General features: G+C 37.4%; 3 protein-coding genes across 3 annotated transcripts; 1 reads left to right on the top strand and 2 right to left on the bottom strand.

The window, feature by feature from the left end:
• Positions 1 to 5,243: 5,243 nt before the first annotated feature.
• On the top strand, positions 5,244 to 7,159 carry LOC110104961 (nodulation-signaling pathway 1 protein-like). The gene has a single exon (XM_020834277.2). The coding sequence runs from the start codon at positions 5,485 to 5,487 to the stop codon at positions 6,877 to 6,879; it is 1,395 nt and encodes a 464-aa protein (XP_020689936.1). The 5' UTR covers positions 5,244 to 5,484; the 3' UTR covers positions 6,880 to 7,159.
• A 5,661-nt stretch (positions 7,160 to 12,820) lies between these two features.
• Positions 12,821 to 14,105, bottom strand: LOC110104957 (ATP-dependent Clp protease proteolytic subunit 4, chloroplastic). Its single transcript, XM_020834274.2, has one exon. The coding sequence runs from the start codon at positions 13,444 to 13,446 to the stop codon at positions 12,970 to 12,972; it is 477 nt and encodes a 158-aa protein (XP_020689933.1). The 5' UTR covers positions 13,447 to 14,105; the 3' UTR covers positions 12,821 to 12,969.
• An 8,760-nt stretch (positions 14,106 to 22,865) lies between these two features.
• On the bottom strand, positions 22,866 to 26,344 carry LOC110104980. The gene is made up of 2 exons (XM_020834306.2): positions 25,962 to 26,344; positions 22,866 to 23,483 (listed from the first exon to the last, which is right to left on the bottom strand). The coding sequence occupies exons 1-2, from the start codon at positions 26,243 to 26,245 to the stop codon at positions 23,009 to 23,011; spliced, it is 759 nt and encodes a 252-aa protein (XP_020689965.1). The 5' UTR covers positions 26,246 to 26,344; the 3' UTR covers positions 22,866 to 23,008.
• Positions 26,345 to 27,268: the final 924 nt, after the last annotated feature.

Below are 27,268 nucleotides of genomic sequence, written 5' to 3'. Positions count from 1 at the left end.
CCGTAATTAGGGGTGTGAGATCAAAGGGCGAACAGGGAGTGGTCAAATGGCGGCTGATATTGGAATCTACGATCGTGCATCGTTCGTTGGAAATTTGGAGGCTTAAGATGTCAGGAATTTCTAGTGATCTTGGCTCGTAATTTGAGATTCGTCTCGTCGAGCCGTTCGAATTCGAAAGTAATAAGCTCGTCATCGGAGACGTTTGATAACTCAAAATTGCAGTTTGAACCTTCTTAACAGCACTTTGAGACTTCGTTGATTTTGGACTCAATTTGGGCTCGGATGGGTTGATCTTTGTGTCGTTGGGTTCGTATTTACCGAGACGGCTCAAGTTCGACAGTAAGCTTGCTAAAATCGGATTCATTATGCTTCCCGAATTATAATTTTAGTTTCCACTAGCTTATATGCCATATCGAGATTCACGTAGGCCACCTGCCAGACTAATTTTGTGAAAATCCGACGTATCAAGATTGCCATCCCCTATTTCGGGTATAACATATAATAACCAAAAAACCTGATATAAATAAACAATATGACAGGCTATTCGAAGCATACACAAGGAGTACCGAAAAAATATATCAAAGTGATCCATCAAAAGACAAATTATTATGAGCATTGGCCAGAACCAAAAAACAATGACAAATTATAAAAGAAACTAATCATCCAATAAAAGATTGAAATTATTGCAAAAAATCCCAGGCAAGAGGCCTACGATAGAAGCTTCTGAACCAGGTGCAAAATTAGAGTCCGAGAACGTCGAAAAAACGTGTCCGGAGCAGCAAACAACCACGACAGATCCGAACAACGGGAGTTAATCGGGACATCGAAAAATCGGAGACCACCAAAATGGGACTTGGGGCGGATACCAGGCCAGGAAACCGGCCGCCGCCGCGCCGCCGGCGGCACCGCCTGCCGGCGCCTGGACACGGCGCGCGCGCGCCTTGGGCCGGCGACCCCGCCTTGCGGCCGCCTGGGCCAGGCCCCTGGCCCGCGCGGTGGCACTGCCTGGGCCGCGCCTGCGGTCCGGCCTGGGCCACTGGGCCGCGCCTGCGCGCCCGCGCTGCAGCTCGCCGCTGGGCCGTGCGCCTGCGGCCGCGCTGCAGCCCGCGGGCGGGCTGCCCTGGCCCGCTGTCGGCCCGCGTGGCGGCTCCGCTGGGCCGCCTGAGCCCGGCGCGTCAAGCCCGCCTGGAAGCTTCCCACCGCCTATTTGAACGAACGGGCGGGTCTGTTCAGTCCCACCGACCTAGTGGGCCTCCCCACCTGTGCAAGAAATAATAGATTTTTTAGGGCTTTTTTAGGCCTTTTTGGCCGTAAAAAAACATGCTAAAAATCCGAAAAATTCCAAAAAATTCCGGAAAAAATCAGAAAAATTTAGACAAAATTTGGAAATTAAAAATTCTAGAAACTTCCACTCTTTCTCCCAAACTATAAATAAGCCCTTCAAGCCTTAGAAATTCACTCCACCTCCTCTTCCACCTCTTCTCTTTTCTTCTCTTCTTCTCCTCCTTTCTTCTCTTCTCCCTCTGTTCCTTTCTATTGAGGCCTTCCCTCAGTTTTCTGAGGCCCTCTCTTTGGCAAGGGAAGTTCGGAGATCTTCCTCCTCTGTCTTTCTATTGAGGCTTCCTCAGTCTTCTGAGGCCCTCTCTTGCAAGGAAGTTCGGAGATCTTCTCCCTCTGTTCTTATCTATTGAGGCCTTCCTCAGTCTTCTGAGGCCCCTCTCTTGGCAAGGAAAGTTCCGAGATTTTTCTTTTTCCCCCTCTCCCTCTAAGAAGAAATGTTCAGTGATCGCCCCTATACCGAGAGATCCTGCGATCCGGGGGGAACCCGTTGCGCCGGCATGAATGGCGAGCAGAGGCCAAATAAGGAGGTGGATGTGTCAGCGTAGCTGTTAGCAATGACTTCATGTTCCTTTTTTCGCAAGATTATTATTTCCGAATGATGTGAAGACAATGGTCCCGAGGAGGTCTGATGTGGCCGAATCTTCCCTCCTGCTGGGTACGTGGACTGTTTCTGAGGCCCACTTGCGGGCTGGTTTAACGTTTCCCCGCTCCTCTGAGCTGATTGAAGTCTTTGCAATGGTGCGCGCGTGAACATATTCCAACTTTCATTTAGAGCAATGTCAGTGGCTTATGGGATTGATTGCTCTCTTTCGTGGAATCGGGAGCTACTATGACCACGAGCAATATATGTGACCGGCAGGATATTAGGGTGTGGTTGCATCAGCCTTTGTGGGTTAGTCCGATGTGTGTAAAGCAGACCAGGGCCGATTACATCTGGTGAGTCTAGTCGTGACTTTTTAGATCCAAAGTTTAGAGATATAGCTAGCCGCGTTATACATTGACTTACGGAGGGTGGGTCCGATGTGGATGGCTTTCCTGGTGGCGGATTTCTTCATGAAAGCAGATTTGGATCAATTACTGCTCTCTCACTTTTGTTTGTTTGTGACAAGGAGGGAGGAACGGTACGCGCGAAGAATGGATTATAGTGCAATGTGCGTTACGCGCGAAAATGCTGGATTGGATCTACCTCCACGTTCTTAGCATGGATCAGGCACGCCAGATGAGTACCACATAATCACCAAGTTCGACAATTTTGAAAGTTTCTGATTCGAACATCCTTCGTATTTGAGGTTCGTCATATGAGAATATACTGAAGAAGAAGTTCTTATTCAAGGGGGAAATATCATTTCATACTGGAAGATCTGGAAATGCAAGGAAGTTGAAGCCGACATCCAGGATTCCTGGCCCCTGCCCCTGTTGCTTAATTTTCATGGGCAGGTGACGGCGCCAAACGATGAAGGCGAAGGTGATATATATGTGTTGGATAAGGCACGGGTTCTCGGGAGTAAGCCGCGATTTCTCGCTTGAGATGAAAGAGAGGCTTGGAAGAGAAAACGAACCAGCAGAGAATAGACGTCTGTTACCTTGGACTGGTTTATGTCTCTGTACCAAGGCTAGATACTGCACACCTCGCACTGTAAGATAAAGATGTACGGGTAGAATCTTTCAATGGCTTTGGACCATAAACGAAGAACCGCAGTAAATTTGGTGAGTAACATCTCCTAATATTTTTTTATTTCATTTTCTTCTTGAGTGACTTCTAATGAACTTTTCTTTCTATTTTTCAGCTGTCACGTGCTGTGATCGCAGTTAATGACTGGAACACTGAAGTTTTGTTAAGATCAGTAACTCCAGGGAGAGTTCAAACGAAAATATGATCAGAAGGTTTAAGGAGGTGAAGGTGTTGAGAAGATGAGTGAGGGCGAGTGAACAGGACTGAGCTTGGCTAACTCAATGCGCTCTGTAACTCTCCGGAATCAGCCAGGCAGATCGGCACCGAGATAGTCTTGAGGAGGCTCACCAGCGACGATGCACAGACTTGTTGAGGGAGCAGAAAGTTTCAGGGAGAAGATTGCGGTCCGGCTGGAGATGAAGGATAGGAGTTCAGGCCATTTATAGCGGAGAAGGAGGCTGCCTTGTCCAGCTCAAGAACCTTCAAGAAGTTAAATTGAGATTCAAGAAGTCCATAGCATTCAAAGACTATCGTCAACCAGGATCACGTTGAGGAGGCCCGAGATCACATCTATGCTATAGAAAGGTGAAGGTTTTGGAGCAGCAGTGCACTGAGGACGGATTTTATTAGAGGCTTCTTTAGGGGTTGCCTTGATGCAGCGAAAAGACCGGAGTCCAGCGAAGAGGTGACCCCTAGCCAGGCCTTTCAGCTGACTTTCTTCAAGGCTCTGATGGTGATGAGGTAGAGAAGTGATCTTCGGAAAGGTCCTCGATCTTGATGGCAGATGATGAGATAGTAGAATTTGAGTAGAGCTTTCTAGCTCCTGTTGTTTGTTTTAGTTTGTCTTTTTTTAGTTATTGTGATGTACCTGATGTTTTGTTACTGTTATGTGGATATCTACTTTGACTTGTAGTGGATTATCGTTCTGTTGGGCTATATGCTGTAAAATATTCCAGTGTATTTATCTATTCTGAGTGAAATTTCTTTTATGTTTTTGTTTTAAGGTATTTAAATCTTCCACCTGTGCTTAAAAAGTTTAAAAGGATCCCTTAGAGGATGTACTGTTTACCTCTAAGTTGTACGCCAAGATGGCCTTGCGTGATGACGCCAACCTTGTATGAAGAGGTTAAAAGAAATCTATAGAGAATGTAAGGACCTATCCATGGTTGTGAGTCAGTAGCCCTGCTCGATGACTATACCTGTGTTGGGATGGAGGCGGGATGATATCACCAAGGATATAAGACCTATCTCGAGGTTTGTAGTCAGATGCCTGCTATGACGTTACTGTGTGGAAGAGTGTTCGGTGAGAGATCTCCAAGGTATATTATAGACCTATCTTCGAGGTTGTGAGTCAGAGCCCTGCTCGATGACGTTAACCTGTGTGGAAAGAGGTCGGGAAGAATCCACCAAGGATTATAATGACCTATCGAGGTTGTTGAGTCCAGAGCCCTGCTCGATGAGTTAACTGTGTGGAAAGAGGGTCGGGAGAATCCACCAAGGATATAAGACCTATCCGAGGTTGTGAGTCCAGCCCTGCTCGATGACGTTAACTGTGTGGAAAGAGGTCGGACAAATCCCCCTGGGATTGATCAACTAACGATTGAACAATAATCATCATCTGCTCAAATTAAAGTTAAAAACTTAACAAAGTCTTTACTTTCTATTAAACGAAGAACATTGCTTCCCGAAAAATAGTTTAAAAGGGGAAGGAAATAGAAAAACACCACAAACAAAGTCGAAATTAAAAGACATAAACTTACAGTAACAAAAGACATACAACATTCTAAAACGACGACACGATTAACGCTCTAACTGATAGTAATTTTCGAGGTTCTCGATATTCAAGTTTCGAGAAGCTCTTCCTTCAGCATCCTTATTGAAAGTCCCTGGCTTACCATAGCTGCTACTAGGGTACGGACCTTCCCAGAGGGGGGAGAGTTTGTTTCGTTTGAAGGCGCCTTTGCCTTGCCGCCTGCAAATGCTGCGTAGGACCAGATCTCCTACCGGGATATAGTGTCGTGCCTTCATCCTTCTGTTATAGTGACGGGCAACTCTCTGGTGGTAGGCAGCAATTTTGAATATTATATATATATATATATATATATATAGTGAAATTTATGTTAAATATATAAATCTCAATATTTTATGCAATATAAATATAAAATATCTTCTATCACTTATTGTCAAGATATGATATTGAAAATATATTAACTTGTTGGATAGAAAAAAAAGGATTGCCGATAGTAAATTGCATCAACTTGCCGAAGCCATGGCCTTAGTTCAAGCTTCCCATCGCTATCACAGCAACCACCCAACCCTTAAAACAACTAAAAAAATCCCCAATGTTCTCCAAAGATTCTACCTTCATCTTCCACCTATAAAACCCACCTAAAAGTTAACACCTTTCTCCGAATCCTCACCTCAACATTCACATTTTCCATCATCTTCATCGCCACCAACAAGACCATCTCATGGACTGGTTAGAAGACTCGATTTTCCCGCTACCGTTCCTCGACGATCCTTACACCCTCACTGAAGAAATCGCCCGCTATGACTGGTGGCCTCAGACACAAAATCAAATCCAATCCCCAACCATCGCCGCCGTAGCTCCCCCCGCCGCCGTCAATCCCAAAGCAATCACACCCAAATCAGAATTACCAAAAAAACGAAAATTTCAATCAAACCCACCCGCCGCCCAGCGGCGAAGAACAGGCAACGAAGGGCACAACGAGAAGAAGACTCACGGAGGTGTAACCGGCGGGAGCAGAGAGGCGCGATGGGCTGAACAGCTTCTGAATCCTTTGGCCGCTGCCATCGAATCGGGAAACATCTCCCGCGCCCAGCATCTCCTCTACGTCCTACAAGAGCTGGCCTCCCCGACCGGAGATCCTAACCACCGGCTCGCTTTCTACGGCCTGCAAGCCCTAACACACTGCCTTAGCGGCGGATACGCGAAGGCGGAGCCAAAGGGGTTCCGATCGGCATTAATAAAGTTCCATGAGGTGAGCCCGTGGTTCGCCCTCCCCAACTGCCTCGCGAATGCGGCGATCTTGTCGGCGTCGGCAGGTGCGAAGAGACTGCACGTGGTGGATGCCGGGGTTTCGCACGGGGTTCAGTGGCCGACGATGCTGGAAGCACTGACGCGGCGGCCCGGTGGGCCACCGTCGATGGTGAAACTGACGGTGGTTGATGCCGGATCGAACGGGCCATTCGGGTCGGCGCCGGAAGGGTACGATTTCGGGCCGCAGTTGATGCGATATGCGAAGTCGATTGAGGTGGATTTGATAGTGGAGAGAGGGGAGATGGTGGAGAGGAGACGGGGAGGGGATGAGGAGAGGGTGGTAGTGTGCGCGCAGTTTAGGGCGGGAAGAGCGGGGTTAGGGTTTTTGAGGGCGGTGAGGGAGATAGAGCCGGATTTGGTAGTATTGAGTGAGGGGGAGGAGGAAGGAGAAGGGGAAGGGTTAGGATTTGGGAGGAGAGCGGAGGTGATGTGGAGGTTTCTAGAGTCGACAAGCGCGGCGTTTAAGGGGAGGGAATGTGAGGAGAGGAGAGTGATGGAAGGGGAGGCGGCTAGGGTTTTAGAGGAGCGGAGGGAAGGGGGGAGGGAGAGATGGAAGGAGAAGATGGAGGGGCTGGGGTTCCGGGAGGAAGTATTTGGGGAGGAGGTGGTGGAGGCGGGGAGAGCTTTGTTGAGAAAGTACGACGGGAATTGGGAGATGACATTTGGGAGTGAAGGTCGGGTGGGGTTGTGGTGGAAAGGGCAGGCGGTTTCGTTCTGCTCGCTGTGGAAGCTGGCACGACACAAGACGACGGCGACGGCGGCGGTGGCGGCGGCTGGTTGTGGTAATGGTGTAAGGCATTATTAGTTTTAGTTTTTTGTGTCTGTCTTAGGAAGGATTGAGGAGTGAGGAAAATTCTTCGTCATGTACAGGAAGAGGAAGAAGAGATTCTCCTTGATTGACAGTAATCATTACTTGTGCTAGGTAGAACCGTAGAAGAAGAAGCTCGCTTGAGGAGCCATTAGTCATGGTCGCAGTTGCAGGTTGCTTCTTCCGAGAAAAGTGATGGATTTGTATCTTTGAGACGAACTTGAAAGAAGGATCTTAAAGAACTGCGTATGGTTTGAAGGAATTGAATTGGAAGTTATTTTCATCTAACTGTTTGCTTACAGAGAACTACTGAACTATAGTGAATATATATATATATATATATATATATATTAATGCAGAGAGAATTTGAGTCCTAATAATGATAAAAAAATCAATTTAACATGGAAACTCTTAAAAAAAATTCATTTGTTTAAATTTTTGAGTAAATTAAATTTATTGTTAATTATATTGAAGTCAAATATCATTATAAACTATGCAATAAATTGTTTTTATATTACATCAATTTGTTTAGGCACCATAAAATGATCGTTGATTGAGATTGTGTTATGTAAAATGTACGAGAAAATGATATAGGACGTCTGAAAAGAAGAGTGAAAGAGAACGCGCCTTTGTGCTTAGGGAAAGAGCACAACAATGTTACTTAGGCTTCGTTTATGACAATTTTTTTATTATTTTTTAAAATAGAATTTTAGTATAAAAATTTTAGTATTGTAGCTTATTTTCAAAATAGAGAGGAAAGTTTTTATCATGAATGATAAAATGTGCCTAATATTAGCTTTTTAGATATTAAGTAGATGAGTGAGAAATCAACTTGATAGCTAAAACTTGGGTGTTTGTTGTCTCTTCTAATCTTGACATTTGGCAGCCTTATGTATGCTCTTTGTTTCATGTGAAAACATTAGTGTTTCAACATTAAATTGTTAGAAGAATTGAATTGAAATTCATTTCCTTCATTTAATTTTTTTAAGAGAAATTTATTTGTCTTCTTTATTTGGTCAATGAGGAATTGGGGTTTAAGCTTCCTTTGGGACTGCTTTACTACTGCTTTTTAAAGTAGGTTTCTAATACAAAAATTAATTTTTTTGTATTAAAAAGTTGTTTTAAAAAGCAGTAAGAAAGTCTTTCCAAATGAAACTTTACCCTAGCAAACCCAACCAACCCACCGGCAATTCATTCATCATTGAGACTCATATTATTGTGCATTGACGAGATTATAATTGAGAGGTGAGGAGCGAGGAGACAAGTACAATTTCATAAGGTACTTATTTTTTTTGAATTTTTGAGTCAATTAAGCCAAAATTATAAACACGTCACATACTCAAGCTTCGAATTCAAACCTCTTGATTGATAGTCAGAACTATCGATCAATAGATTAAGATGAGCTCTTCTTTTGATTTGAAATAGTACATGAAAAGAGTCATCAAATCATCTTTAGACTTTGCTATCTTAATTATAGATGCAACGTATAATAATAAAAAAATCAACAAATTTATTTGCAATTTGAACTAAAAAGATAAGAAACTCCAATTAATATGTCATAAATATTAATTTATATAAAATAATATGCATACGCCTCATTTTATAATCATATTGGTTAATTAATTGAAACTTACAAATATCATATATTACTTTTGCTATTTTTGTAATAATTTATCAAACATCATATAATTACTTTTTTTTTTTTGTTCTTTAACTTCAAGTCATTGATTTTTTTTAAACCCTTCATGACAATATTTTTTATAGGTTATCAAACTAATAAATTGTAATTTTCTGAAAGTTATATATATTAGTCTTATGATTAGGAGAAAATATTCAGTGCGGATACGAATGTCGTCTGGAGGTGAATCAGAAGGTGCCACATCACTTTTTTACAATGTACCATGGATGTGTACCGTTGTATATCGGGTGACGTGACACATTATGATTCGCCTCCGAATGATCTGGTGTCCGCACAGAATAATTTCTCTATAATTAGGGACTACTCTCTAATTAAAAACAATAACATCAAGCCTTTATCCCACTCTGTGAGCTCAATTACATGAATTCTTATATTAAAGGATTCCTATCATGATTATTCAACGAGCTTTATGCTAATAATTTACTACCTAATGCTAGGGTGTCAAAACAGGTCAACGGTACAGGTTCAAGTCTGACCTGAATTGACTAGACTCAAATCTTGCCTACTTGAACCCAACCCACTAGCAACACAAATGACTCAAACCCAACTTGATAACCTATTTTGATTTTTTTTTTTAAGAATTATAACTTTTTAACGAGATTTTAGATTTATTGATAAAAAATAAAACAATCATACCAACAAACAAAAAATTAAGAAAATTTATTTTAAATGGGTCATTCGGGTCATGTCAATTTTTGACATCATTATCTAACGCAGCTCTCCACTTTTCTCAACCAAGAGACCTCATAACCACAATGTTTACCATCTAATTAAAAACATGACAATTTATTTCTTTTAATTTTTTTTTGGTCCAATCGGTAAGAAAAAGGCCAAATAAATGGAAATAAAAATTTAATTTTTGAGTAATTTTATACAAAGGATAGCACAAGTACCAAAAAATTAGCACTTAACAACACATTATTATTATTTTTACTTATCAAACAAATGAAGAGGAAAAATTAAGATCAGACTAATCCACCATAAACAACGCAATTCTAAATCTTCAATTTTAGAACTTAGAAAATATTTTTTAAGCAAACAATAGATAAACAAAATTGTGAAAAGAAGTTCAGCCTTTGCATAACAATAAATTGAAATTTAATATTGTCGTTAAACCTCAAAAGGTTATTTGATAATTTACTAAATTATAGGAGGGCTAAAATATAAATATCCTAAATACTATAATTAATTTATAAAAGCAAATTGAAGAATATATCTGCAAGATTAAAGTAATGAGTATTATATTATGATAACTATTGGCTTTAGATAAGCCCACATGTTGTTGAAAGGATTATGTAAAATACACATAATGATCTAGTTTTGTTGGGAGGATTATGTAAAATATATTAATTAAGATTTAATTTGGAATATTTTTTTTAATATTTTTAAAAGGATTTTATATTAAAATTTTGAAAAAGTCATCTCAAACAAAACCTTAATTAGAAATTTTGAAAAGCAATGGATGTAATGGAAAATATCTCCTTAGAATTTATTTTTCATAAGTTTTTAAGTATTTTTTTTTAATGCAAAAAGAATCCTTAAATAATTTTAATAACTAAAAAATACGACAAAATCAATCATAGATAAGAACAAATGCAAGTCGCATATCAGGCAGGAATTAAAAAATATCATAAATAAAATTAAATTTATGAATAGATTTCAATATCTTAAAGTTGAAGTGATCATAAGACAACTTCAAATGAATAAGAAATTATTTATTCCTACTTTAAGGCTTCGTTTGGGATGATAATTTTTGTACTAAAAAATTATTTTAAGAAACAATAAGAAATCCGTTCCAACCAAAAGCCTAAGGCTATTTAAGGGTCCGTTTGAGCCAACTACAACTTTTTGTAAATGTAATTATAAATCTGTTATGGAGAAAGTAATTTTTTTAAAAATATGCTATAAAAAACAACTTCTTAACATAAAGACTTTGTTTAGAACAGTTTTTTTATTTATTTTTAAAGTAGTTTTCTAATACAAAAATTTTATTTTAAAAAACTTTTGTACTAAAAAATTACTTTAAAAAACAGTAAGAAATTCATCACAAATGAAACCTAACTCCCAATCGCCAGGCGCTGGGCACCCTGACGGCTCCCGAACCCGACATGGACCAATCTCAAATCGAAGCTAACATCCCCGCTTGCGACACTAATGCCCTCTACCAAATAGTTAAAAAAATTTACTTATGTGATATTCAATATATATATATATATATATATATATATATATATATATATCAAAGATAATTTATTTTATAAAAAAAAAAAATCAGAAAAGTGATCTCAAATGGCCCCTTAGGCTTTGCCCAGCCCCATAGGACAAATGAGTGTTTATCGAGTCAATGCAGGTGTTGCAGGTTACAGGTCATGCCCACACAAACGTGATGAACATGACCCATGAAACAAGACAAAACAAAACATACAATAAAAGAGGCCAATTATAACATAACTAGGATGCCTGGAACCTATCGACACGGTTCAGTCTTCGTTTTGGAGAGTTTTTTGTCATTGTATTTCAGTTGTTTTTATTGAATTTTTGTCCTTAAAAGCTGCTTTTGAAAGCAGTAAGAAAGCCGTCCAAACGAAGTCTAGGATTTTATCTGATATATGACATGTTTTAATAAAAGTGAAGACTATTTGTTACTAAAAAAACAAAAAAAAGGCAAAACAAAACAATACAGAATATCAAGTAACAATTGCAATATAAGCAATATAGAATGATAGATTGGAAACATTGTTGGAAATGATATCATGGAATGATGGTTTCAGACTTATAAGTCGCTAAAAGATAAAAGCTAAATGTTTGAGAAAATTATCTCTACCAATGTACATGATCTGGATGTTTCTGGAACATCACATACAGAATAAAGTACAGGAAGAATACAAAGCAAAAGGGGGTCTCTTGACAGTGAATACAGCATAAAATGTTGTGTGAAACTGCAACATTTCTATTAAGCTTCATTTAGGATGGCTTTTTTATTGATCTTTAAAGTAGTTTTTTAGCACAAAAATTTTAATTTTTGTACTAGAAAGCTACTTTAAGAAGCAATAAGAAAGCCGTCCTAAACAAAACCTTAATCTATTTGACAAATACATAGACATGCGACGTTGCTAATATCTGTTAAATCTCAACCTCACGATCCAAAAGAAATCCACGGCTGTGAACAGTAATCCGTGGGAAGACTACCTGGATAACATTAATTCCTTCAATTGATTTAGGAGTAATTGTATTCTCATTATTATAGAGTTATTTGTTTCCTTATCAATACACCTTGTATGGGTCTATAAATAGGGAGTAGATTGCATAATAAAATTCAAGCTTTCCCTCTCAAATTCTCAGTTTTAACATGGTATCAGAGCCAACGGCCTTAACTGCCGTCGGAGAACGATCTTAGATCATCGGAGGAGGAAAAAGAAAAAAAAATCGGAGCATCGCTGTCGACCCTACCTATTGCTTATTTCAGGACCAGAGATCGTGGAATAACCCTAGAAGTATACACGGATGCTGACTACGCAGGATCACCGGTTGATAGAAGATCTACCTCTAGGAATTACACATTTCTTGGAGGTAACCTAGTTACATGGAGAAGCAAGAAACAGAATGTGGTGGCAAGATCCAGTGCAGAAGCAGAATATCGAGCTATGGCCTTGGGAATATGTGAGCTACTATGGATCAAAATAATCCTAGAAGATTTAAAGGTTAAGTGGGATGAGCCCATGAAACTAAATTGTGACAATAAATCAGCAATCAGCATAGCCCACAATCCAGTCCAGCACGACAGAACTAAGCACATAGAAGTGGACAGACATTTTATTAAAGAAAAATTGGACAGTGGTCTAGTAAGTGTTGACCATGTATCATCAAAGGATAAACTTGCAGATATCCTTGCTAAAGGATTGGACAGTTCTTCCTTTCTCCGAATGGTTGACAAGCTGGGAATGACGGATCCATATTTCCCAGCTTGAGGGGGAGTGTTAAATCTCAACCTCACGATCCAAAAGAAATCCACGTCTGTGAACAGTAATCCGTGGGAAGACTACCTGGATAGCATTAATTCCTTCCATTGATTTAGGAGTAATTGTATTCTCATTATTATAGAGTTATTTGTTTTCTTATCAATACACCTTGTATAGATCTATAAATAGAAAGTAGATTGCATAATAAAATTCAAGCTTTTCCCTCTCAAATTCTCAGTTTTAACAATATCTTGCCCTTAGTGAACTAACAACATAGCAATTTCTCCATCAAGAATAATAGAACTTGACATATTCAACAGCTTTACCAAATGAAGTTGATGAAACTACAAAATCCCATTACAACAAAAACAAAAAGCAGTAAAAAAAACAACGAAGATAAGGAATACCTCCTGGTGAATGGTTTTTGAGCTAATATATCTCGTCATCAGGAACCTCAGGTGTTAAAAATTTTCTGGGATCCTTGTTAATCTCCTCATAACTGTATTTTGGCTTCACTTTCTCTGGGACAGGGACCAATGGAATGATAGAATCCCTGTCAATAACACCATCAAGGATGCCATATTCCACGGCCTCTATTGGCGACATATAACGGTCCCTATCAATATCTTTCTGAACCTGTTCAAATGGACGTCCCGTAAAGCCTGAGATTAGTCTAGTGATGTTATCTTTGTTGTGCATGATCTCTCTGGCCTGGATCTCAACATCAATAGCCTGACCACTGGCACCACCAAGAGGCTGATGGAGCATTATCCTTGTATTTGGCATGGCCAATCTCTTGCCCTTAGTGCCACCGCCGAGGATAATTGCCGATGTGGAGGCCGCAATTCCCAGCGCCACTGTAGATACATCAGCTCTCACGAGCTGAACCACATCATAGATGGCCATAGTTGCACTGAGAAGCAGGTAGTTCTAAGAAAATTACATTTAACTACCATATAAACATCCAAAGATAGATCGTGGTTCATCGGATCACTATAAAGGAATTTGATTAATGTGGACAAAACTTAAGAAGTTGTTTGGTTGCAAATATTCAGCGTATTACGTTCCAAATGCATGAGTTTTAAATATATAGTTATTTTCTTGAAAAAAAAATCAAATGCAATGTCAAATTTTAATGTATTTAGAATACACCCTCTAAATTATTTTTAATATGTTTGATACATAAAATACCGGCCATAACAATCACCTGCCACCGCTCACCCCTAGCCCCCTGCCCCTATCGCTGCCACGGGCAGTGTGAGTTAGTCCTGTATTCTAAAGCACGTTAATGACTCAAAGAAAGTTGATAGTTTGAATAACTCAAGTTAGCCCGATTGAAATCAAGATTAAAGCTTCAAGTTGTAAAATCTGTTTATTTAATTTTTGAGAAATGAATAATTGAATTTTTAAGGTGTTGAAGATGTCAAGATGATCAGTACACACAAAATAATTGAATGCTAATTAAATCCAACATTAAACAAGTGTGAGAAAATCTGATTTGGATCAATCTTGCATGATTTGCATTATGCTATATGATAAACCAGTCCCAAAATTCCAATAGCTGATCGAACTATACAATCATTGTTCATACCATACAATCAAGCTCTATTTCCAAGTTACACATAAGCAAATCTTACTAACATATTATAAAATATTTTAATTAACAAAAATTGATCCTACAATCAAATTATATGATCTAAAATGTAGTGTATGAACTATTTTATTTCATAAATATATTAACATGATCAATTTACATTAATTGAGATTATTCAAGTATTGAGAATAATGGTGCTACTAGAGTAAGAAGGTCGGTGAGTAAAAAAGAAACTTGGGTCAAGGTGTATAACTTAAGTAGTTGCTAACTTGAGGAGCTTGGGCACGTAGGTTAGGTAAGCCATCTTAAGACAGAATTTGAGTATTGTCTGTGTAAACACATCATTTTGGCTTCATTGTTTCTTAGCCTGACCCTATATTGCACATCATAATTAAACATCTTCTCTTTCCATCTCTCAGCTTTAGTTATGACAATTTTGATGAAGGCAATGTGATACAGCTGTGAACCCCACCCCCTTGGGTGGCAACTTTGTGGGTCCTAGCACCTCATTTTAAACCTATAGGAGGAAAAAGTTGGGGAGATCATTGGAGGAAATATGAGATGCATTTATAGCGGGATTAGGGCTATTTTTAAGGGGGAAAGTTTATATGTGGGAGGGATTATGTGAAAAACTTATGGAGTTGTTTCTTAAGAGATTTTGGGTTTCTAGTTGCTGCTAGGAAATTGGGAGAGAGACGATTTACCTCTCAAAAAGTGAATCAATTGTATCTTGAGTTTTTTTAATTGAAGATTGTTATTTCAGCTTTATTAGTGTTGTTCTTGCATACCATTGTTATTTTCTCTTGAGTTTGGTGGCTGGTTTTCGCTATTTGGTGTTGATTTCGTTCTTGTTCTTGTGACTGTTTTGGGTGTTGATTTGATCCTCAAATTATATCAAATTGGTATCATAGCAAGTTTTTGGGACTGATGCCTGGGAGAAGAGTTGAGGCATTGGAAGAAATGTTGGATGGGGAAGTAGGCAGTTGCAAGCGGATGTAGCATCGTTAAATGAGTGTTTTTCAATGATGGAATGAAGGTTTGGGAATCTAGTGGAGATGATGAAGCGGATGTTAGAGTTTCAAACTAAAGCAACTCCGCCCGAAGCAAGAAGGAATCGGAGAAATGGCATGCCAAAGGGAGATGGAGAGGTGAAAATTTTAAGAGAGAAGGAGAGAATACCCCAACCTTGAGCCTTTGATGAGAAGGCAGATGAATAGAAAATATCAAGGTAGGAGGGAATGGGAAGAAGAGCACAAACGGGCTGAATTTGAAGGAAGAGAAGGATATGACAGGAGAAGGGAGGAGAGAGAACCGTCAAGAGAACCCAATGCTCGCTTCATGGGAGGCATGGGGGCGGAAGGAAAAATTGGGATGGGGGAGATCCGAAAGTTAGGAAGCTAAAAATGATAGACTATAAAGCAAACAGATAGAGATCTAACTAACAAATAATTCAATACTTGTATTTACTAAACATATGCATGCATCATTGGAAGACAAGGCAATATAAGAGTTTTCCAACATAAACTATAAAGAGGCTACACATGAATCACATGACAATCTAATAGCATCAAACATAGAAATTCACTATTGCAAAACATATAGGCAAATCATACATAAGGCATATAGAAACTTTCCAACATAGGCAAAACATCTTTGGATTGATTCTATACATGCTTGTAATTGAAATATGAAACATATGAAGCTATCTAACATGGTTATCCAATTTTCTATCAAGTCTATAGATATGCATTGGAACATAAAACATACACGTGTGTATACTTCAACAAAATCATGAATCTTCACATCAAATCAAGATTATCTAGCACAGTTGTAAACGTACTCACCCTATGATAGCAAACATGTTTCTAAATATCTTTCTTGAAATAATAATACAATGTTAATAAATGAATCTCAACACAAACAATCTCTTCATATAAAAAATCATCTCCAAATGATGCATTGCAATTGTAACCATTTCTAAACTTTCCCACAAAATCCATAAATCCTACTTGATGCCAAATGAATACATGGTATTTACACATGATCTTGAATATAAACATCCTTACACACCCAATTTCACTAAACATAATAGTAGATTTTCCTAGGGTTTGGGCATCTGGAATTTGGCTGAAATTTGAGATCCCGTAGATTTAGGACTTCTTTGGGCTCTAGCTGCGTCTAGAGATTTGGGAGAGATCGATCCTCCTCTCGAATTGAGGATCAATTGTATCTTGCTCTTTTATTCATCGTCTAAGTGGAATACAAGTATTTTCTTTGAGTTTTCTCTCAGATTTCTCTGTGGTTTTGCTGTTTTTCTGCTGTAAACAGCAGATTTCTGCTGTATTTCTGCTGTGGACAGCAGTTTCCATCGGGTCAACTTCAGTTTTGGTGAGAAACACTTGGGAACTCAAGTGTTTCCTATCATGATTCTATCTTGTAACCACCAATGACTAACTATTAAACTTTCATCAATAAAAAAAATGTTATCTCACGAAATTTCCTTAATATGCTTGAATTTCATTCAAGTATTGGAGACAACATAATAAATATAGACAAATGCTCATTCACTTTCCTTCAATAATTCACATTCCTCTCCAACACAAACAAGATACCTGCTCGGATCGGATCTATGCATGCTTGCAATCGGAATATAAAATAAGTAAATGTGATAAGCATGGTTATTGTACCTTATATTACATTAAGTTAAACATATAAGCTTATCAAGATTCAAGGATTTACATAAATATATCAACATACTCATAACTTCTTTAAAACCAAGAATGCTTTCATTAAGACCTCAACAAATTACAACGGTATTTTTTTTAGCATGAGTTATAGTAAAACAAATGAATACAAATTCTGAAATTAACAATCATTTTATTTCTCTTCATCATTAGTAATAAGTTCTATATTCGAGTTAACAAATCATGTCACATTGTATTCATCATTTCATCTTACTACTAATCATAGATAATTATTCTTGTCAAGCAAGGTGTCACTTGAAACTATCCTCATTTACTTCTCCATATGACCCTGCATGCTAAATGTAAAAAAGAGAAAGGAATAAATGCACTTGAACTTTTTCAATTAAACAATTTTTGTCATGGATATGCATGACGCTATACATTCAACAAATTGCAATCATCATTGACGATAAGATATGCATCCAGCATATGATCACAAAAAAGAAAAATAAAAGTGAACATCAAAGACATATTTCTTCTTTCAAGCATGGTGTATACATTTCAAGCACCTTCACCTTGTTAATTTGACTAAATCCACGAGATATTATCTTATTCAAATCTCCTACAAGAAATCCGGTTTGAAATACTCCCACAAGAAATCCCATTCACACAGCCAACAATTTGAATGGTGGTAATGAACAATGAATGGTGAAACAAGAGGTGATCAAGATAGTTTTCTTAGAAGATTGATGGCGTGGTGAAGGTTAGGTTAGGTTGGTGGTGCAGGTTTCTTGAGGATGGAGGAAGGTCCACAACAACTCAAGAGTTGAGTAGCAGGTAAAGATGTCGATGATTATTGGAACAGGGAAATATACAAACTAGTTCTTGGAGGTTGACAACAATAGTTTCATTGAAGAAGCATATGGATAAGGCTTCAACATGAGACATGTAGGGAGCGTGCCCCTAGATATAAGGAAGGGAGACGGATCTTGAATCAAACGTAAAATGTGCAATGGCATGTTGGGAAATCCTATGGGGTGTTGGATCATTGTTTTCTGTGTAACAAGAGGTGGAGAATCTTCTCAGCAAGAAGACCAATGATAGAATCCTGGATCCTAATTAGAGCACTTCAAGCTGCTCAACCACACCAGAACTTTAAGAAAGAAGATGAGAAAGATAAATGAGAAAGAATAATTCATAAGTTTTTTTTAGTCTCTTCATCCTCTCTAATTGGGAGTACTTACAGAATACATGGGCTAACTCATACTAACAGACCAGCTGCTAACTAACCAGATTCACTACAGAAGTAGTAGAACTAAACAGCGCCTTAATAGAACTACGAAAACAAGAACTAAACTAAACAAGACTTGGCTAACCACATCCACTACCATGAATAACACAATGGCGAACAAGAATGTTTCAATAAGCAATCAGACTTTCAAAACTGAAAGCATCTTTCTTGGCCAATTACACTTGAGATTCACGGTAAGCCAATTAAATATATTTAATAGAGCTAAGAAAATTCATTAAAGCAAAGCCAATTTACTACCAAGCCCGCCGACTACAGTCCTTCGCCGCCAGTTGACTACGGTCCTCCTGACCTACGTCGCCCGCCGACTGCAGTCCTTCTAACAAAGCGAACATGTCAATAGTGATTATTTGTATTTACATCATGTAATGTACTCCATAAGATGTACATCAAGCTAAGGCCTTCTCCTAGGGAAGGGCCTCATTTGTAATCGACTGCAATACTAGTGGATTCATTCAAACTGGGCTAGGCCCCGTGGTTTTTCCCCCTTTTTACAGGGGTTTTCCACGTAAAAATCTTGGTGTCTCATAAATGCTAGACCCTCTCTCCTTATCTGCTTGCGTGCCAGATCTTCGTACAATGCTAAGACGTTAAATATAATATTTCTCTACCGCCGCGAATACTCCTGGACGCAACAATGTGATTTGTAGCTAAGTGATGATGATATATATTATTGAGGACTCATTTGTTTATCCTTTTTTTATTGGTTTTTTTTTTTCATTTGTCAATGTAAAATAGAAAAAATTTATTTATTTGATAAAATTATTTTTCTTAAACATGTTCTGAATATCATTATTTTTGTATTTTCAAAATTTTTCTAATAGTAAATTCTCCATTAGAAAATTTCATTCTGTCAAACAATAGTTTTAAAATTATCTTTTAGGAAAAGTGCAGAATAACCAAATAAAATCTGAGCTTTTTAATTGTTAAGTATTATGAGTGTAAAATAAATAAATATAGAAATTCAATGAACTAGCATAGAAGCGAGGGCAGTGACCGAAATATTTTACTTGTTGGGCTTTTTAAATACTTACAATCTTATATATATATTTACTTTTATCAATCTTCATTTTCAATAAATTATAAAATTATATATTATATCTTTCATAAATTGTATTACACATAAATCTATGATTACCTCCTTTCACTTTGAATATTTAGGTATAAGTTTAAAAAATTTATAAATGATAGTAAGATATGACAATGGGCAAGGCGTTGATCTACAAACATAGAGATTATTGTTTCGCATAGTCTCTAACAATATTATTATGTTTTAAATTTTAAAGTAAATTGGGCTTTTGCCCCCATGTAAAGGTAGAGCCAAAACAGATTTCTAGTTCAGACACAAATTATATATTTCAAATATTTGCTCAAATTTTTTTAAATTAATGCTTGAGACCGTAATTTATTTTCACATAAAAATAAATTATTGTAATAACATGATGTCGGCACATTAAACTAAACTGAATCAACTAAACCGGTTCACGTCGTTTGATTTCTTATTCAAGCAACTATGTTCCTTTAAGATGGGATCGAACTTAGGGCATTGCAGGATCGCACAAGAGAGATAGGAGGGTTGCGGCGAGAAAGAAGAGGGAGGGATTGTGATGTAGCTTACGAGCAGGGAATCGATGAGGTGATGTTCGGCATCGGCCTCATATGGCACGCGACACATAACAAAGAATATGAGTGACATTGGTTGTGCTCGAAAGCTTTTCTACTCGATAACCTACTAATTTGTGCCTATGTTTAACCGATTTGTAGAGGAGATATGGATGGAAGAAGGACTGCCTTGGTTGTTGATGCCTTGGTTTCGCCTCATTTCTTTAGATTTCTTCGTTTTCCTTCTTGAAGGGGAAAGAAGCAAACATCTCTTTTTTTTTTCCCCTTCTCTTGCTATCCTCCCCTTCATCCATTTGATTAGGTAAACTCTAACACTAATCTTGCCCCAAAACATTAAAAATAAACTTATTATAGGAAAATAATTAATTTATTAAGTATAATTAACTTAATTATTTTGGTTGCTAATAATTTTTGTGTAATCTATTAAATATCTAAGTGATTTAGATTCTTTTGAATCTAGGATTTGTGGAGTACTGCATGTTAAAGCAAGAAAGATTGGCGTTGAGGTCAAAATGTTCGGCTACTTATGACTTCATTCTGGCAGGTGATTCTTTACTGAGTAAGAGAAAAACGTATCTTTCTTTGTTAGGGGTCTAGCCCTTGCTACACAAATATGTGGATAATGTGTATGATAAAATATGACAATTCATTCACAACATTACATGCTATTATTTTGACATGATATGATAGTTAGTTTTGTCGTGTGGATTGTTGTATAATTTTATGAGTAGGTCATATTCTTTATCCTAATTATTTTGAATAACTATTATCTATACAAATTATAAATTTTCTAATACATATAACGAAGCTTAATTATGTTATAACCTTTGTTAAGCACAATTACTAAAAATATAATATGTGTATAATACAAGCTTGTATGTTTGATGCTTGTAAATGTTAGTATTAAACCCTATTGGTTACTGGCTAGCTAGGGCCAACGGACCTCAAGAGCGACGACTCTATAGGAAATCATTGGATTTCCTTGGGATTGGTGCTTATATTTCTCACATGGGTATTATAGTAAATCGACTATAAATGCTTACATATTGAAATGCATAGAAAATAAATGACTAATGTGTCAATGATGGATGTATGGATATCACTAGGGGTAGACCTACGAATTGCCCACCCTCAAATTTTTTTTAAATTAAGGGTAGTTTAGACATTTTCTTCCCAGCGGCCCGCCCACACAAAAAAAAACAGAGCAATGCCCCAAGTAGCGCAGTTCTTCAACTTTTGGCGATAGTGGAGAAAAGCCATAAACCTGACCGCATGAGGTAATCTCAAAATCTTTTGCATAGCTGCTTTCAACTAAAATCATATTTGCTTGAGGTTGGGACGGCTTTCTTCCTGCTTCTTGAAGCAACTTTCTAATTTAAAAATTAAAATTTTTGAACTAAAAAACTTTTTTAAGAAGTAGTGAGAAAGTTGTCCCAAGCAAAGCTTGAGATGGAAGTGGCATGGTGTATCCGTTGGTTTACATACTCATTATTCTATCATTTACTTTATCAGTTGCTACTGCTACAGTAGAAAGAGCAAGCATTTTCTGCAATGAGGATGCAAACATCGACTACGTAATAGGATGGGCGATGATTAGCTCAAAGACTATCTGGTGTGATGTATTTGATTTGATTCCCAGTGAAGTTATAATGCAACATTATCAAAAAATGCAAAATAAATTATTAAGCTTGTAATAATTTTTAATTTATTAGTTATAATGATTTTGCTTTGAATTATGTTCTTATTTTAATTTTATAAATATTAATATATTCATATGCAAAATTTGTCCACCCTGATATTTATTTGCTTATTTAACACCTAACAATACAATCGAATAAATAAATCAATAAAAATATGACAAATTATATTATTTTAAATAAATTACAACTTTTCTAACAAATATTTTGATATAATTAATAATTTAAACACTGATATATGAATACAATTTAAAATTTAAATGGCACGTATAATAATAATAATAATAATAAGGATATTTTATTATTTATTTTTGAAATGAAAAGTTCCTTTTCAAAGTAGTACAAATATTATAGATGATTGGAAGTTGTATGTAAAAACTATGCATTCTTTATTTATTAATCTCAACATATGCAAGAAAACAAAGCTATAAGAAATAAAACCAAATGAGAAGACTGTGATTGAACTAAAGGAGATAGGGAGCTGAAGTAAATGAAAGACCAACCAACGTCCAGATATAAATGCAACCCGCCATTGAAGACAAATGAGCAGCACCTCAACTCTTGCAACATTAAATCCACCCAATATGAAACAAAGCAAAATACTAATATTCCACCATGTTAAAATCCCACCAAATCTAATTGATTTTAATGGCTGGGTTATCATGTCTCAATTAAAAACTATTAAAAATAAAAATTCCATCTCACTTCCTAATTGGCCTCTGCACTTATACACCCTCATGTGCAGAACCAGTCCTAATTCTCAAGAGACAAATTTATAAAATAATAATAATAATAATGATGATGAAAAATAATTTATTTTACATATAGTCTCTTTTCATAGAATTATTTGTTAGTGTTAGAACAATTCAACATAATCGGATGAAAATAGCGGGAGACCAAAAGGCCTTCAGATTTTTTGAGAGGCAAATTGCGTGAAAAAAAAGTCGGCTGGGGGGCCAAAAAAAAAATTCAGGGGACAGATTGTTAGATTTCAAAAAAACCACCCCTCCCCCCCTCTCAACGCCTCTAAGCAGTACAAGAAATTATTTTGTGCAGACATCAGACCATCCGAAGACAAATCAAAAGACGCCATGTCACCCGGTACATAACCGTGATATACAACAAATGGTAATGTGGCGCCTTTTGATTCGCTTCCGGGCGGCATCCGTATCCTTACAAAATAATTTCATCAGCCGTACACAGTTCCGCTCTTGCACCCTCAGGTGTCTCCTCAGAATTAATCTCAGCCATCCGATCAAAAAATGGAGCACTGAGATTAATGATTGCATGTCACACAATACCCACTAGTACTATTGACAGACACTAATTACAAGCCGCCTATGTGTAAAAGGATGCTGAGATGACAGAAAATAATTGATATTATATATATAAATATAATACTCGAGAGCAGTCAAACATAAAAATTTATGTAAACACTAACATCAAATTAAAAACCATTATATATAGTATATACAGCAAAAAACTTACTATACAACACCTTCATCCATTGACATCACAATTCAGGCAAGAACTGACCAACAGCTCTTCATCAATAGAACCTCTATTGGTCCTCCCTCGATCCAACTGAAGAACCGGAATTTTTCAATACTGGAAGATCACCCAACGAGAATGATCGCATTGGAAAAGAGCAAAGCTGAGAAGAAGAAGAAGAGCTGTTTACTGGATCTTCAAAACCAGTTGTGGATTTGGCTGGTTGGGGTAAAAACTGGTGGTTTTCGCCTTGATATTCACTTATATTACTAGTTCTTGGAGAGCCGCCCATTGCTACAGCAAGGGCCAGCGGGCTTCGTTTGTGAGCAGCAGCTGGCCTTTTAGCTATGCCGCCCGATGGACTTCTCAACAGATTGCTTTGTGGTTTCTCCCAGAAGATCTTGGATGCAAGGAGATTCCTTCGCCTACGAGAATAAGCATTTTCTGCTTTGGCCAGGTCCTTGGTAGAAGCACAGGAGGATATGGCATCTGAGAGGCTTGTGAAAGACTTGGACTTGCCAGCGTAGAAGTTGGAAATGCCTCGCCTGCCAAAACAGGAGTTTGCGAATGAACAATAAGAAGATTAAGTTATCAAGATCTTAGATTTTAAGACAAGTTGAGATTTTTAGACATTCATCATTACTTGCGACACAGTTAATTTTGATCATGGGTGGTAATTTTGCTGGACGGAACAGAACAACTGAACAAGGAAATGTTCTTCACTAAATTACTTAAATTGAGTACTTGGCAGTAAATAAATATCGATGTAGATAAAGGGAACAAATAATCAAATATGCCTAACTTCATGAGAGATTATTCTGTGCGGACACCGGACACAGCTTACCGTTTAGAGATGAATCAGGTGCAGCCACGTCATCCAGTACCGAGCAGTACCAAGCAGCAGTACCGAGTAGGGGGTGATGTGGCACATTTTCATTGAGCTATAGACCGCGTTCAACATTTGCACATAATAATTTCACTAACTTCACATACTCACTGACATTTTTGGGACATTTAGGCCAATTAAAGCAGACTCACACACATATTGCATACACAAGATTTGAATCCAAAACTTCTAAGTTCGTAGCCTTAGCTCTCAACCAATAGGTCAAAGTGAGTAATGTTCATATTCTTGTTTGTCTTTTTGCCTGCTGCTGAATTTGAAAGGACAGATATGCTGTACAAGAGAATTATTTTTTAAGAGAGCGAGCACCGAAGTGTAATTTATTAGAAATTAGTAGGTTAACATAAGAGTGCGGGCTGACAACAAAAAGTGAAAGGTCCCAACCACACAGCCACGATCATGTCCAGGTACAAGAGAGAAATCAACACATACTAAGCTTTTAATAATAAATAACAGACGAGCTTCTTCCATAGAGCACGCCGGGTGACTCACATAATGCAATAGTATTTATATGTGATAAAGGATTTTGAAGAAAATATTGCTATCTAACATAAGCTTTAATGCATGAACTAACTAAAACTATGTAATAATCATCTCTTTAATGAGTTATAACTTATTCATGGAAGGTATTTTGTGACTCTGTGTCTTAAAGAGGTCACAATGATTGTCTACAGTCAATACTAATACCTGTTAGCAGTTCAGGCAGTGTCTGGAAGTAGATGAAATGACATGAAAAAGGTATGTCTTTCATTTGATCAACATAATTGAGCAGGTTCTAATAATTGTTTGTCTACAAGAAGCTCTCAATTATTGCCAATTGCACAAAGTTATAAATTCTCTAAAACAAATTGAATTCGGTTTTTTCTGAATAAGTTCTTCAGCTGTTTAAGAAGACCCCTAATTGAAAAAATAAATAAAGTATTAAATAGAACGTTTAACTATTCTTTCCATTAATCGTGAGAAACTAACTAAAATTACAAAGAAACATATAGAAATATTAAACATATGTGGATCTCCTTCAATTTTGAATAGAACACTAACTAGCCTGTTAAAAGTAAACAGGTCATATCAATTGAATCCATGATGGCAGTAAAATTCTCTTCTTTATGCAGGAAAATTGGCAATGTAGTTTGAATGGGATTGTATAGAAGTTCTATTTAAGTGTATATCTATTTTGCTTAATGTAGTAGAAAAGGACTTGCTATTGTTTTCAGATAATCATTTTGAGTTATTATAGAAGGGATCAATTTTTTTTTGTATTCTCATTTAGGGTAGGGTTATATCATTTGAATATTGTGGTTTTCCTCCTAAAAAAGATGGTTTTATGGCTGTTTTGGGCTCTTCGGTCTCATGTTTTTTCTTGGAATTTTGAATAGTGAAAAAGGAATAATGGGGCTTCAAAGATCTGTTAGTTTAGATGTGATCAAGCCCATATATATATATTTTTCTCTTTTGTAGAAATCAAAGAATTTCTTAAGAGTCTCATGTAGGATTAGGATGTCATAACTTATAATTATCAGAAAAAAATAAGTATCCAATAAACTGTATTTATGATAATTACATATAGTTTATGCCAAAATAATTGCTTATAATTACAAGGAATCATAATCGAGAATTCATTTACTAAACCTATTTTGGCGTATAATTAAAATGATAATGACATCCTAATTCTATATTCTATAAGAGACTCTTAAGAGATTCTTTGATTCCTAAAATAGAAAAATAGGAGCATAATCACAACTAAATTAAGAGATTTTGATTCATCATTCAAAAATCCAAAAAAAAAAAAACAAGAAAGTTGAGTGCCAAGAACAGCCATAAAGCCATCCATTTCAAGGAGGAAAAAGACAATCAAATGATACAACGCTAACTGAAAAAAGAAACAAAAAATTTTCCCAAAAAAAAGAAACAAATTTAACTTCTTCTATAACATCTGAAAATAATTCCTGATAATTATAACAAGTCATTTTTACTACATTAAGCAAAAAATAGATATGAACTCAAATAGATCTTCTAAATTAATCCCATACAACTATTCAATACAAAAAACCAATCAAGCTTTACCAAAAAAAAGACAAAAACATCAAAAAAGGAAAAAAACAAGATCAAGATATAGCACCTAATCGGCAGTGATTCCTCCATAGACTCCATTCCCTGTAGCAGACCCTTGTACGCGCTTTGCACCTCCCCCATCCCGGCTCCCTCATCGTCCTCTAACTCTCGACCCACGCCATCGCTCTCTTCCCCGATCGAAGATGACGCAAACGAAGACGAAGAAGGAGACGCCAGCGGTAGAGGCGGATCCTTCTCGATCTCCGTCAAGTCATAGATCGGCACGCATCCAATTCCACAGATGAATCCCGCGCCACCGATCCCCCCACCTATCTCCAACGCAATCGACATCGCTCCTTTTATCACCACACACTCCAGCGAACTACCAGGCGGCCGCGATCTGTCGTTGGCGGCGGCGCACAAACCGAACTAGTTCTCTAACCTGGAGAGCGCTATAAATGGAGAGAAAAACTAATTAATCATAATTAAAATGGAAATAATTAACTATTATTCTATAAACTTATCCAAAAAAAGTGACATCGGGGCCAGATGTTACCACGTGTCAACATATTTAAACCAACGGTTCTCAGCGTGCCACGCGGAGTTTGCCAACTGTGCGCGGTTAGGGATTTTATTGTTGGCGCTTAGGATTTAGGAAAGGCTTATCCGGTTCGAGACCTGTGGTTTTGGTAGCGGTCCCGTGACCGGAGGAGTACAGCATGAAGGTGAGCTGCACGCCATCTGTTTATCGTTATCCGTTACTGTTATTTTTTACGCGTCAGATTTTGATCTGACGGTCAATAGATTTTATTCTCGGACGCGGAGGAGTAAAATTAACTTAGTAGATATTATATTTACCGCGGATAGAACGTACCGGTGTAACTGTTTATGTAATATGCGGTTAAGGCGGAGTCATAACTTAGGCAATAGTCAACATTGGGAGATATTATTGACTTTAATCAGTATGTTCGGATTCCAATCAGTTAAAACTATGTAGATTTTTTTTTTTTTACAAATAATGCCAAAGAGAAAGAAATTATTATATGCGGTCAGTGGACCATTTGGAGGTGAATTAAGATGAGCCATATCATCTAATATACAACGGTAGATAGCAATTTTTTTTTTTTTACAAATAATGCCAAAGAGAAAGAAATTATTATATGCGGTCAGTGGACCATTTGGAGGTGAATTAAGATGAGCCATATCATCTAATATACAACGGTAGATAGCATCGGTGCACTGCAAAATGATGATGTGGCGCATCTTAATTTACCTCCAGATAGTGTTCGGTGACCACACGTAATCATTTCACTATTATACGAGTCTGCATCAAAGGCGCGTGTGTGCCCGCGGGCAGGTGCGCGGGCGTGCGCA

This window comes from Dendrobium catenatum, unplaced genomic scaffold (genome assembly GCF_001605985.2).
Source record: "Dendrobium catenatum unplaced genomic scaffold, ASM160598v2 fragScaff_scaffold_390, whole genome shotgun sequence".
NCBI lineage: Eukaryota > Viridiplantae > Streptophyta > Magnoliopsida > Asparagales > Orchidaceae > Dendrobium > Dendrobium catenatum.
Note: the sequence above shows the minus strand (reverse complement) of the source record. Positions and strands in the feature narration are given on the sequence as shown.